The sequence below is a fragment of the Limulus polyphemus genome, unplaced genomic scaffold (genome assembly GCF_000517525.1).
Source record: "Limulus polyphemus unplaced genomic scaffold, Limulus_polyphemus-2.1.2 Scaffold3169, whole genome shotgun sequence".
NCBI classification, from domain to species: Eukaryota; Metazoa; Arthropoda; class Merostomata; order Xiphosura; family Limulidae; genus Limulus; species Limulus polyphemus.
The window spans coordinates 72,385-85,362 of NW_013668779.1; the positions used below are offsets into that span (position 1 = coordinate 72,385).

General features: G+C 34.2%; 1 protein-coding gene across 1 annotated transcript; it reads right to left on the reverse strand.

The window, feature by feature from the left end:
* Window positions 1-5,794: 5,794 nt before the first annotated feature.
* LOC106468804 (hemocyanin F chain-like) lies at window positions 5,795-12,223 on the reverse strand. The gene is given in 9 exon segments (NM_001314148.1): window positions 5,795-6,244; window positions 6,466-6,689; window positions 7,324-7,510; window positions 7,900-8,028; window positions 8,358-8,486; window positions 9,301-9,697; window positions 10,462-10,670; window positions 11,401-11,618; window positions 11,988-12,223. Coding segments are annotated over 9 exon segments (1,875 nt in total). The 5' UTR covers window positions 12,184-12,223; the 3' UTR covers window positions 5,795-6,058.
* Between the last annotated feature and the right edge of the window lie 755 nt (window positions 12,224-12,978).

Below are 12,978 nucleotides of genomic sequence, written 5' to 3' on the forward strand. Positions count from 1 at the left end.
AAAAAAAGGTTTGACGTTGGGTCGTAGAATAGCATTATAAGTTTATTTATCGATAATATTAAGTACAGTAAGGTTTAGTCCTAACTAAACTAAAGTTAAAAAAAGTACACAGGTTACAGTGGTAATTTATCTCTTTATCGAACTTTTGCCTAAAATAAGTTAAAGTTTTATAAAGTACGGCTTATATACACGTGGATTTACACATTTCGTTGTCTACGATTACAGTTCGTTTTTATTGTGCTAAAAATGTTATATTTAAAGAAGTACTGTTACGATAAAGATACTAATTTGGCCGGAAAATGTTTATCGAGTCTCTGCTAGTGAATGTAATAAACAAATAAGAAGAAATCAACAGAGGTTTTGTACTCTATTTAAAGGACTAACGGAAAGATTCGTAGCTTAAGAAAACCTGGGAGGCTGAAGTTCGATTTAAGTTTGTTGTTCGTTTTTCCGCTACTGAATAATAAAAAATGTACAATGAACCAGTTCGTTTTTCAGTTTTTAGATACGGGATCATAAAAAAGGAACAATGTTTTGAATTAGGAAACATGTACAAGGAACCAGTTCGTTTTTCAACTACTGAATAACGAAAAACGAACAAAGAATCAGTTTGTTTTTCGCTGTTCTTTTTTTCAATAACAAAATACAAACTAGTTTCTTTTTTAGTTTTCAGTTTTTAAATAAGAGAACATGAACAATGAAGCAGTTTGTTGTTCGATGCTCATTTTTTTGTTTTTTGAATAACGAAAAACGAACTGCTTTGTTATTTGTTTATCAACTACTGAATAACGGGAAAAAAAGAACCAGGTTTATTTATTGTTGTTTTTTTGTTATTCTAAAAACAAGCAACAAAAAACTGTTTCTTTGTTAGTTTTTCTCATTCAGTAGCTGAAAAACAAACAACAAAGCAGTTCTTTTTAGTTATTCAAAAAACGAGAAAACGAGCAATGAGAAAAAAACTGAAAAAAGAACCAGTTTATTTTTCGTTTTTCAGATGCTGGTTCCTTGTTCGTGTTCCCCTATTTGAAACCTGAAAAAAAGAACCAGTTCGTTTTTCCTTATTCAAAAAATGAACAAAGAAGAATAAAATGTTTCGTTGAACGTTTTACGAAGTGTTTACTTGTTCATGTTTCCGTGTTCAAAAATTACGTTGTTCATTTACCTTTCCTTTTTCAAAAAACGAACAACGATTTTGGATCTAACTTATGTTATCGGAACATTATACGGCTAGTTTTTTTATTCCTGTTATGAAAGTCTCCTAAAAGTATTTGGGTTATCTATCAACAACACACAACTGTTGTTTCCGCCTAAATGAAAGATATCCGTATCGATGTTTGATGGCGCCCTGTGCAACATATACATTTAACACCCCAATTCCAACCCCCCCCCCCAATCTTATTATTCCAAGCATTTACAATATGTTATATAAACTATTATAATAATTACAAAGTATAATTAATTTTTTTATTTATTTATCTATTACATGAACGTATATATACACAATTTACATTCTTCTTTCCTTCAGTGATACAGCTCCAGCGATTACACTGCCATAATTTGATTTGTTTTGAATTTCGCACAAAGCTACACGAGGGTTATCTGCGCCAGCCGTTCCTAATTTAGCAGTGAAAGACTAGAGGGAAGTCAGCTAGTCACCACCAGCCACCGCCAACGATTAGTGGGATTGGTCGCACATTATAACGCCCCACGGCTGAAAGGGCGAGCATGTTTGGTGGGACGGGGATTCGAACCCGCGACCCTCAGATTGAGATTCAAGCGCCCTAGCCACCTGGCCATGCCGGGCCACCTAAATTGAGTAAGCATCTTTGTCCTGCAGCGGATCAAAGACACTTTTTTTACAATCTTTAATTTACTAAAACTACGTTCACACGAAGCAACTGTTACTGGTAGTGTTAAAAAATATTCGAAGTGCAATATCTATGTTGGGACAGGCGTCATGAAGGAAATAAAAATGAATTAATTGTAAGGGGCTTATCGGAGAAGTTGTCGCTAAATTTGGCAGTAACGAATCCGTCTGGTATTTGAAACTTTCTATTTCTGAAGGAAATTCAATGGCGTCAAAATTCTTACAATGTTTCAATAAAAGCTGCTGCACGTTTCTTGAAGTGTTCCACAGGCATAGTCGACAAGGAATCACTAATGCCAGAAGATCGAATTCAGGTGATACTTTAACATTTTTTCAAAGCGCCATTGAACTTGTGTTACATTTTCTTTTAAATGTATTCTTAGCTGTCAGTAGATGCCCTTCATCATCCTTTCTAAGGTCATACACTTCACCTTTCACTTCCTCTTCTGGTTCTATGTTAAGTTGCCTTGCCTTCTTCTTCTTTGCGGTTTCGATTATACTTCATATTTCTTTGTTGCACATTTCCGTAATAGATGACATCAGACTGCCAGGTTTTTAATTTACAAACTACTGTTGACTCGATCAGTACATGTAAGTATGTTACAGCCAGACAAATTTAAGTTCTATTTACTTGAGAAGGTTTTGCATCAGATACTTTTTCGGCACTCAGAGAAATATCATTCGACATGTCTTTTGTTTATTTGTTTATTATTAAGCACAAAGCTACACAAAGGGTTATCTGTGCTCTGCCCACCACGGGTATCGAAACCCGGTTTCTAGCAGTATAAGTCCGCAGACATACCACTGTGCCACTGGGGGACCGACATGTCTTTCAAAACTAAAGGAATGTCCCCAATTTATTGATAAAGTGGGATCACTTCTCGTTTCTTGGCAGATCATCGGGTTGAATAGTACCTTTTTAGAGTAATGCTCAACACCGAGACAAGTTTTCCTATCTTAATGTTGATCCCAAAACTATGTGAAAATCATTTGCGTTAACCAACCTCTAGCTTTGCCAGTTCGTACAGGTGTGTAAAATCACACACGAAACATATTTATAATGAAGCAACCATAAATGGTACTACAAAGCTACCATAAAACTGTAATTACTCGTCACGTGACGTTATTAAAAATTGATATTAAAAGTGCGTTTGATATAGTAGCCCATTTATTCACTCATCAATTTGTAAGGTTGTTATAGCTGCCCAGTATAATGACCCCTTGACCTACTTCGGGACCAAGAAGACTAAGCTTTCGCCAGTGTTCTGAATAATGATTTGATCAATTTAAGAAAATATTAATCAATAATATACTGTTCAAAATCCTTACCTTAATTCTGATGTGTTGTGAAATAAGTTAAAACTGGTGAAAAAGTAAACTTCAAGTTATTCCACAACACACCGTTACATTTTGTCTTTGTCCTATTCCACTCAGCCTGAAGAGTATTGATACTAGAAGAAGGGACTCGTCGGCTCTAGATATAGCAAGTATAGTGTGGTTGATGTTATTATACATTTTTCTTTACTTTAAATTAAAAGTTCTTATCAATAATTATATTGATATTATCGTATTCTTAAAATGAATTAAAATTACTGTGTTTCAAAAACACCTTTCAGCGTCACCTAAGGGCCTGTTACATATATGTGTTCCACATACGTTTTTAGACACTTTCGTCAAATGGCAACGCTCTACATTGTGTAATTATCTCATCAGAAAGACGTTTATACCCACATTTATTTTGCGTGAGATCCGTATTTTCCATATAACCCCCCCCCCAAAAAAAACAGATAAATTTGACGTTTGAAGTTGGTTCTTGTGTTCTAGAAATATGGTTAAAGTTCATTAACATATTATGTATGCATAAGCACAATTTATTACACTATTTTAGATTTATTTTACAAGATTATTTCTTGTAGTTGAAATTTTTAAGTTACGAAAATGTATTGAATATGAATAGTTTGTTTGTTTGGAATTAAACACAAAGCTACACAATGGGCTGTCTGTGCTATGCCCACCCGGTTTCTAGCGTTGTAAGTCCGCAGACATAACGCTGTGCCACTGGGAGGCTCAATATGAATAGATTGACTATATTTATTTATTTTTTATACTATGAAAATACAGCTGAAAGTGCTGTACCATTGAGTGACACTGACCCGATCGTATCACTGTATAGTGATAATATGCTACAGGTATCAGTATGTAACTATGTATAACAACTGATCCAGTAGTAGTGTGCTGGTTTTATTAAGTAGCTTTTTATGACAAGCGATCCAGTAGTAGTGTGCTGGTTTTATTAAGTAGCTTTTTATGACAAGCGATCCAGTAGTAGTGTGCTGGTATCATTACGTAACTTTATGTAACAACTGGTCCAGTATTAATGTGCTGGTTTTATTAAGTAGCTTTTTATGACAAGCGATCCAGTAGTAGTGTGCTGGTTTTATCATTACGTAACTTTATATGACAAGCGATCCAGTAGTAGTGTGCTGGTGTCATTACGTAACTATATGTAACAACTGATCCAGTATTAATGTGCTGGTTTTATTAAGTAACTTTGTATGACAAGCGATCCAGTAGTAGTGTGCTGGTTATATAAAATAATTATGTGTGACAACTGATCCAGTAGTAGTGTGCTGGTTTCTTTACCGTATCTGTGTGTTACAGTTGACCTGGTAGTAGTGTTCTGGTTTCATCACGTAACTACGTGTGAAAACTGGTATAGTTGTAGTGTTTTGGTTCATCACGTAACTATGTGTCACAATTGATTCAGTAATAATATGCTGCTTTCATTACATGTGCTGTAATTAGTATATGCTGGTTTCATTACGTAATTACGTGACAAAGCGTGGCAACTGGTTCAGTAGTGTTGTGCCGATTTCATTACGTAACTACCTATGGTAGTTGGTATAGTGACAGTAGTGTGCTGGTTAGATAGACGCTCAGATATGTTCATACATTGAACTTTGATGCCGGTCTTAGATAATAAGCTTCCTTTCAAATAGCCGACACTCTTTATGGTTGACATTTTATTTGAATTCATCGAACTAGTTGATCAAATTCCTCATAGTTTTCGGTTAGAATTATTCCAATTTTCTTTACGGTTGAAAAATATCGCTAATAGCGAGGGTATCTAAATCGATGTATCAATGCATTGTGATCGTAAGTAAGAAACTTGTGTGAAATTAGTTATATGTGTTATTGGGTTAACTTTAAGGTCTGATATATTTTGGTAACTTGCTTTGATCAGAAGTTGATAATAGTATCATTTAAAGGAATATATTAAGAATATGTTAAGAAAGTGTTATCCTTAAATCCATATACTAAGTTAATAATTGAAAATAATCATCGTAACAAAAATATATTTAAGAAATAGTGAAAAAAAAAAACACATGTAAATGCTGTTAATGAAACTAATATTATTTTACAGAAAGAAAGAAATATAACTTACTTACACGACACACACGTACAGAAAACATAGTTATAGATATTAAAATATCTCATACTGGTATTTGTAAAGCACCAATGAATCTTAACCCAAGTCTCTTGTCTTAAGGCTTAGCCTAAGTCTCCTGACTTAAGGCTTAACCCAAGTCTCTTGTCTTAAGGCATAGCCTAAGTCTCCTGAATTAAGGCTTAACCTAAGTCTCTTGACGTACCAAATTTCGTGATATATAATAGAAATTACGGTCGAATATATCGATAACAACAAGAATACCCAACTGATGATTCAATGCATTAAAACGTTATAAAGTTTCGCAGACTCTTAGTCACATCAGTATATTATAATAGATACCTTATATACTGGGTTAATTTTTAATCATAGGGTAGCTTCTTTGGATCAGAATTTATTGGTAATTACTTCGACTTGGTTACTTTGCTGTTGTGCTACATATGTTTCACATATTTCAAAATGATAACCAACACCACATATAAAAGACTATCGGAGTTTATTGATAACTGTTTAAAAAGAGACAACAAAATATTTTGTTTTTTGTTTCACATAATTTTCAAGAACGTTAAAAGATTCATTTATGTTTAAATAATCATCCAAAATAGCAATAACAATGTGTATGTCCATTAGCTATCAATTAGAAGCCATCTGAAGATAAAAGTTTAGCGCGTGAGATATGCTCTTACTAAAGAAACACACGGTAAGTACGAGGAAACAATAAGATTTGTAGGACGTCACATTCTTCAGTGAGAAAACTGGATCCTGATGTCGGTGAAAGACATGTTGGGAGTAGCAAACTGAGAAGGGGTTCTTGCATCGATGGGACGGTCAAAGGGGAAACCCATGGGTTTCTTGTCGGGATATTTGTGGTCTCGGGCTCCACAGTAGCTGACAGCGTCGGCACAAATAAGTGATGGCTCGCCATTTACCTAAAGTAATTAAAAATGAATAAAACTTGTCTTGCAAATTATAAACTAAAACTGAATTGTTTGCGCACATCTACCACTAGCATCTTATATTGTGAAACAACAGAATTAAATATATGTTATCATTTGAGGAAATATTTTTTGCTAATTTATTGTCTTGAAACATACCACACCAAAGGGTAGAAACAGTTAATTAGTACGTGGTTAAAATATATTGATCTTACATGATCTCCCTCCCAATCAGTAACCATGACGAAGAGTTGGAAGTCCATGCCCTTTTCGTTACCACGTGGAACAAGCATGTGTTGAGGCCAACCACAGCTGCAGTATTCGGTATTCTTCTCGTCTACACCAACACCAGCCTTCAACTCGTTGAAAGTGTGGATTTTGGAGACTGTTACACTAGATTCTGTTGAGTTTCTGACGATCGTATTATGTCCTTTGTGAACTAAATACAAAATAAAACAACCGTGAATTTAAAAAAATGCCATTTTCACTCTTTAAATGCAATATGACTTTAATAATGATACGAAAAGAATGCAATGTAGTATACATATCACCACTAGGATTGTACGCTTAAACTTTAAGAAGAGTTTATGTTGAAAAGATGCAACTTGAAGGATATTAGTAAAACACATCTAGGATCATTTTTACTAATAAACTCTGCTCATTTGCCAATATGATATATTAATCTTTTGAGATATATTAATAATTTTGAAAGATTTTAAACACAAACGAAAATCTCCTGCCTGTGAGTCTCACCATTAAATATATCTATTTCGCATTCTAGTAAACACATCTAGACAGAACACTATGTCACATGTCACGAGACTTGCTATCCAGAACACTATGTCACATGTCACGAGACTTGCTATTCAGAACACTTCGTTACATTTTAAGACTTACTAACCAGAACACTTCGTAAAATCTCAAGAGACTTGCTAATTAATATAAAAATATCTGTCAAGCCACTGATAGCTGCTAGTTACAGACAATGAAATATGAGATAATGTGAATGCTGTTAAATCACAATTATTTAAAGACACACACACACACACACACACAGTACATCTTATACTTACTTCCATGATGGAACTTATCAAGTTCAATGAACAAACGCCGCTGTTCATTCAAGATCAGGCGGTTACCCAGTTCGTCATACTTTGGAGCCAAGAAGACGCGGAAGGTGCCATGTTTCACAGTATCGCTATGGTTTTCCACTTGGATCTCGTAGCTGAAAGCTTCGTGATTTAGGTGGTGGTACTTCACCTACAATAAAAATTCATGTTTTTTTAATAAAATGCATATCTCTCAGTAATGTTCAAGTTAGTCATAAGTATAGCATATGTCATATGGCGATCCGGTTCAGATAACCTTAGCATGCTCTGAGTTCCTGACCAAAAATAAAGTGATAATAGTAAAAATAAATAAATAACTACATAATTTCAAGTTAAACATTCGAACAGTTAATACAAATTAAACTGTTTTTATTGTTGTGATTGGTATTGAAAAGGCTCGCTACTCACACAGTTTCTCAGGTTCACCTATGGTTATAATTTTCGGAAAACATCGTTTGAAAAGTTCAGATGAAAATAAGTTTAGATAATAAATTGTTAAAATGAAAAATAAAACTTTAGAATATATTTCTCCAGCCTTACTTTCGTGGAGCCATCCAGGTGGATTCCGTGAGAGAGTTCCAGTTCGTCTGTAGCCATGAACGTGTGAATGATGTTCGGAACTTTAGCTTTAATAGTGACATGGGAAATTGAGATTTCAGGAAAGGTCAACTAGAAGGTAGAGTAATAAAGGAAACTGAGTTATCTAACTTTAACAAAGAAAAATATTCATGTCAAGCTAATACGTCTATAAAACCTTGTTAAATAAATTGAACTTAATACATTAAAGTATGTCAATGAGCCACGTGAAAGTGTACCATTGGTATTGCTTTGCTGTGAGCAATCATGCTAACTCTTCAGGTTGCTTAGTTTAGCTTAGAGTTGTTGATGTTTTTTTATACAAAATTCAATTGAATAATAAATCTGAATTTTCAAGAATAATAGAAAAAGTATGTTGAAATAAAGATATGAATCTGCTTTGAGAAAAAAAAAAGTCTTACTTCTGTCTTGGTGTAATGATGTAGACTGGCCTTATATTCCTGGAACATATTGTCGATAAACCTGTGGTAACGGTAGAAAATTGGATCGCGGAGAGATGTGGAAGTATCACTCATGACTCCTGGGTTTTCCTTCACGAACACATAAAAGTTATTATCAATATACGTGGTATTCAGGTATATTATGTATTTAAACAAGTATCTTACTAACAATAACTAGGGGCTAGCTCTTCAGACCAGTTGGCAAAAAAAGACTTTTCTTCCACATCCTCTTGGACTGAGTTTTAAATTCCTGGAGGTGTGGTGATGACATATTTTACTTAAGCTCAAGAAATAAACCTTATTTATGAAATGAAATGAGTCAAATGATCAAGTAGTTTGAGCAGTTTAAAGGTGTCTTGCTAACATTAGCTAGGGGATTAATTCCTCGGCTAAGAACGTTTGTTTTCCTCCCCTAGCCCTCTCCTCTCTGAACAAGGTTTAGAATTCTGGATAGATGCCAATATCGAAACTTCTATAACCTTTTGTATTGCAGAGTAAGTTATTTTTTTTATTTACATACAACTAAAAATCATATCAATAAAATACAGATTTACTGCTAATCTAACAACTAAAAATTTGCTTTAAAGGAATAAAAATCGAGAGTTGGTTACTATGTTATGATACAGAGCATTTTATACAAACCGGTAATTGTTTAATATGTTGAATGGTCTATATCTCCAGTAAAAATTACAATACACAAAGACTTTACTAACTTAGTAACTATATCTTTTCAACTATTTTAGAATTAGATAATTAATGAGAGGAAATACAGCAAATATTTGTGTTCAACGAATTAAACAATTAAAGTAAGACATGCGTCCAAGAAACAATATGTTTAGAGAATAGGTAAAAATTCAGGAAACAAATTTAAACAAAGGATTGTTCATATGTGAAACACACTTACATGGAATCGGCCATCATGATCGTGGACACGTGCCAGCATTACGTGGCCCCAGTTGTGCAAGCTACCATAATATTCCTCATTCTTGGATTCATGACTGGACTCAATCAGAGCCCCTAGAATATCGATTCCGTGTTCCTCGTCCAGTTCGACTTCTTTGCCGTGATCGTCGTGCACGTGACCAAGGTTAATACCCTCCAATATTCTTTCTCTCCAGCGTTCCATCTCCTGGAGACTGACATCATTGAGATCCCGGATGTGTAGGCCTTCTGGTCGGCTGGCGTAGTGAAGACCGCTAACCAGTGAGGTCAAGTGAGCAGAGTAGCCCTCCAAGGTTTCTTCAAAATTTTGGAAGGGGATCATCCGCTGTAACCCAACAGACATCCTGTCGCAGTCATATCTAAAGTATGGGGAGTATCCAAAACCCGGTTAGTGCGATAAAACTTTCTTTGTTTTAACAGAAATTTAAAAGTAAAACATAGATATATTTCGATATTATTCTACTTGTAGTCATGATGAATACGGGAACCTTACTTAGTCACAGAAATCATTGTTCAAATGATCTTCATACAAATACATATTCAGCGCTTATAAATCTGAAGTATATCTAGAAATAACATGTTTTGCGAGGAGACTATGGCAGACGACAGTACAAGGTGTATAAATATTGGTATATCAACAATTTTATGCTTTAATCACTAGAGCAGTAGTAATAGATATTCTTACTAAAGTTGTAATAATTTAAATAATTATTGGATTTTTACTTTAATTTTATATATATATATATATGTATACATATTTTTCAAATAGACAATCTCGATGTTCGGCAGGGAAATCAAGCATTTATTGTATTTAGGGAATTTAAATTTTATTTTCTTAGTTTGATAGAACAACTCGAAGACTATTGAAGAATAATCTAATAAGTTTCTTGAAATATTTTTTTTACTGTTATTGTGTGTACGTAGCTTCTATTCTTCGGTTATTGAAATAAGTGATTTTAAGTTCAATGAAAATAAAGAAAGTGAGGAACTTAGATGTGTTTACAATGAAAACAGATTTTGCTTTTACATTATCTACCCTGAAATAGTAGGGCTATAGAAATTCTTAAATCTCGTTTACTTCTTGTGATCAGGTAATTTTAAGCAATATATATATTATATTTACCTGGCACACATCTGTTGGTGCATGTAGTAAAACAGTTCTCCTTTCCTGTCTTTGACCTTTCCCATCACCTCTGGCCGCCAGGTGGCGGGGAACACAAGATGCCAGTGCCAATGGTGGGCATTGACTTCAATGTCCTCACGGAAATATGCCAGCCGCTGTTCAGGATTGAGGATATTGCCAGTCTCTTCGATATCGACAACCAGGTCCTCCTGAGTTATGATTATAGATCAATCACAAAACATGTAAAAGAGATAATGAATCATTTCGATACTGTAACGAGCTTCAACCTCCAAACTATTATAGGAAAATGAAGATCGCCGCTACACTTTCATTTTTTTTTCCAGCTTGCACGGAAAAATCGGATTTATTAAACAAACAAACAGCAGTTGTAAATTGGTGGGAAAACGAGAGTACTGTTAAGCTATATAATAAGCAATATATTTTCGATTAGGGCTAAGTTATTTAGTAAATTATTTTATTTTATTATTATCAACATAGTTATTTCAGCAAAAGTTATGTAATAAGCGATATATTTTCGATTAGGGCTAAGTTATTTAGTAAATTATTTTATTTTATTATTATCAACGTAGTTATTTCAGCAAAACAATAATGATATATTGCACAATGTTAAAGACTAAGCCAAAAAAACAACAGAAAAAGCAAACTCGAAAACATTAACAAAAGTGAGCGAAAATGGTTGTCTTCCCAATATCTTATTACTTTGTAGAGAGCGTTGCATACAAATTAGTATTGGGACCTAAAGAAATCAGCTTATCTTTATTATGGTTAGCTAGGACTACTTTTGTTGCTCTAGTTGTTTTACATGTATTATGCAAATTGCATGCTAGTCATTGAAAAAAAAAAAGTTAAAAAATAGGGTTATGATAAACATCCGAAAAAATACGTGAAGACTAGATTGCAACAAACAGGTTTACTCACGTGTTCCTTGCGATGATGGTCATCCTTCATGGCTTGTGTGATGGTTTCAGCCGGGATGAACCTGTCTGGGAATATTTCCTGAATAGGAGGCACAGCTAGACCCTTACAGTCGTCACGGTGGAGTACAGCCACGGACGCGGCATATACAAACATACCCTCATTTACAATCTGACGCGCTTCTTCACATAAGTGAATGAAATCATCGAAATTCTTGGCCTCTATAAAGAGTAGAATCAAAGTGATGAACAAAAACGTCACAATAAGCACTTGATGTTATGTAGAAATTATAGTCTGAATCTTGAAAGTGGAAATTTTGTACAGCGAAATAAAAACGTGTGCGATTTCTGAAACCAAAATGTGTGTATAAGTTAAATAACCTGCGTCGTAAACACTGGTGTTATTTTGAGGATCTACTGTTGTCTTGAAAAATCAAGATCTTAAAAGTGGGACTTGTTGCTCGTAACTTATACTTTAAAGATTAGGTTTCATGTCACAATAAAAATTATGAGTGCGATCAAAAGAGAGCGTTTGAAAAAAATTTGAAATGAGAAAAAATGTAATTTTTTTTCCCCTTAAAATTCACTTACTGTACAGAGTTTCGTATAGATGAGTAGCTTCTTCTAGATGTTCTTTGTGGAAGCAGGAGAAGAGTTCTCCACGGTGTAGATGGCCCAAGTCATGCAGCCGAGGATCCCGCTGATCCTCGGGTAGTTGATGCTTGGTGAGGGATGTTAGATGTTCAAACAGAACTAAGATACGATCCTGTTTTTCCTTAAGGGTCATGGTGCTAGTTTAGGCCTAACCGTTACTCTCCACCACAGACGACAGTGATTGTTCTGCTGATCGTAATTGTGGCTTGTCCATATCTGAAGTTAGTATTTATATGCTCTAGGTCCTTTGGCTTCTGCTTTCATGGAAATGTTTATCCAGCTAACTTCTTCGAATTTCGCTTTTCTACCCGAACAAAGAGAAAAAGCCAATCAATATTTCTGATTTGACACTTGGGGAAAATAGATTATTCGAATTATGACAGTTTATTTTTACCAGCAACGTAAGAATTAGCTGTTTTTATCTATGAACCGAATATCTATTTCAGTCTCTTCCTGTTTTATTTGTCTCGGGTTGGGCAACGCTACTGAGTTCGGTTTTATCCTGTCCTGCTTAGCTGTATGAGACGGTTTTGTCAGTTAAGATAGGACTACTAAGGCCTAAGTAAATGCGGGCTGTTTATTAAATTTATAGTCATTATGAATGAAATATCCTTATGTATTTTTTTAAATTAAATATTATCACTATTTCAATATTTAACATGATTGAAATACTGTCTCTAAGATATATTATTGCTCCAGAATTTCTAATTCATAATAAAATACGATTACACAACAATATTTCAATTATGATGACTATTGAAATACACGATAATATCTAATACATAATAGATAAATTACATGAAAATGTATCACAAATAATAATAATTAATATATAATTAACGAATATAGTGCATCAAATTAATATATTTGCGCACGCAGTTATAGAGCGGCCTATCAGTCCCTTCGTACCTGACCAAACAGTTGATCA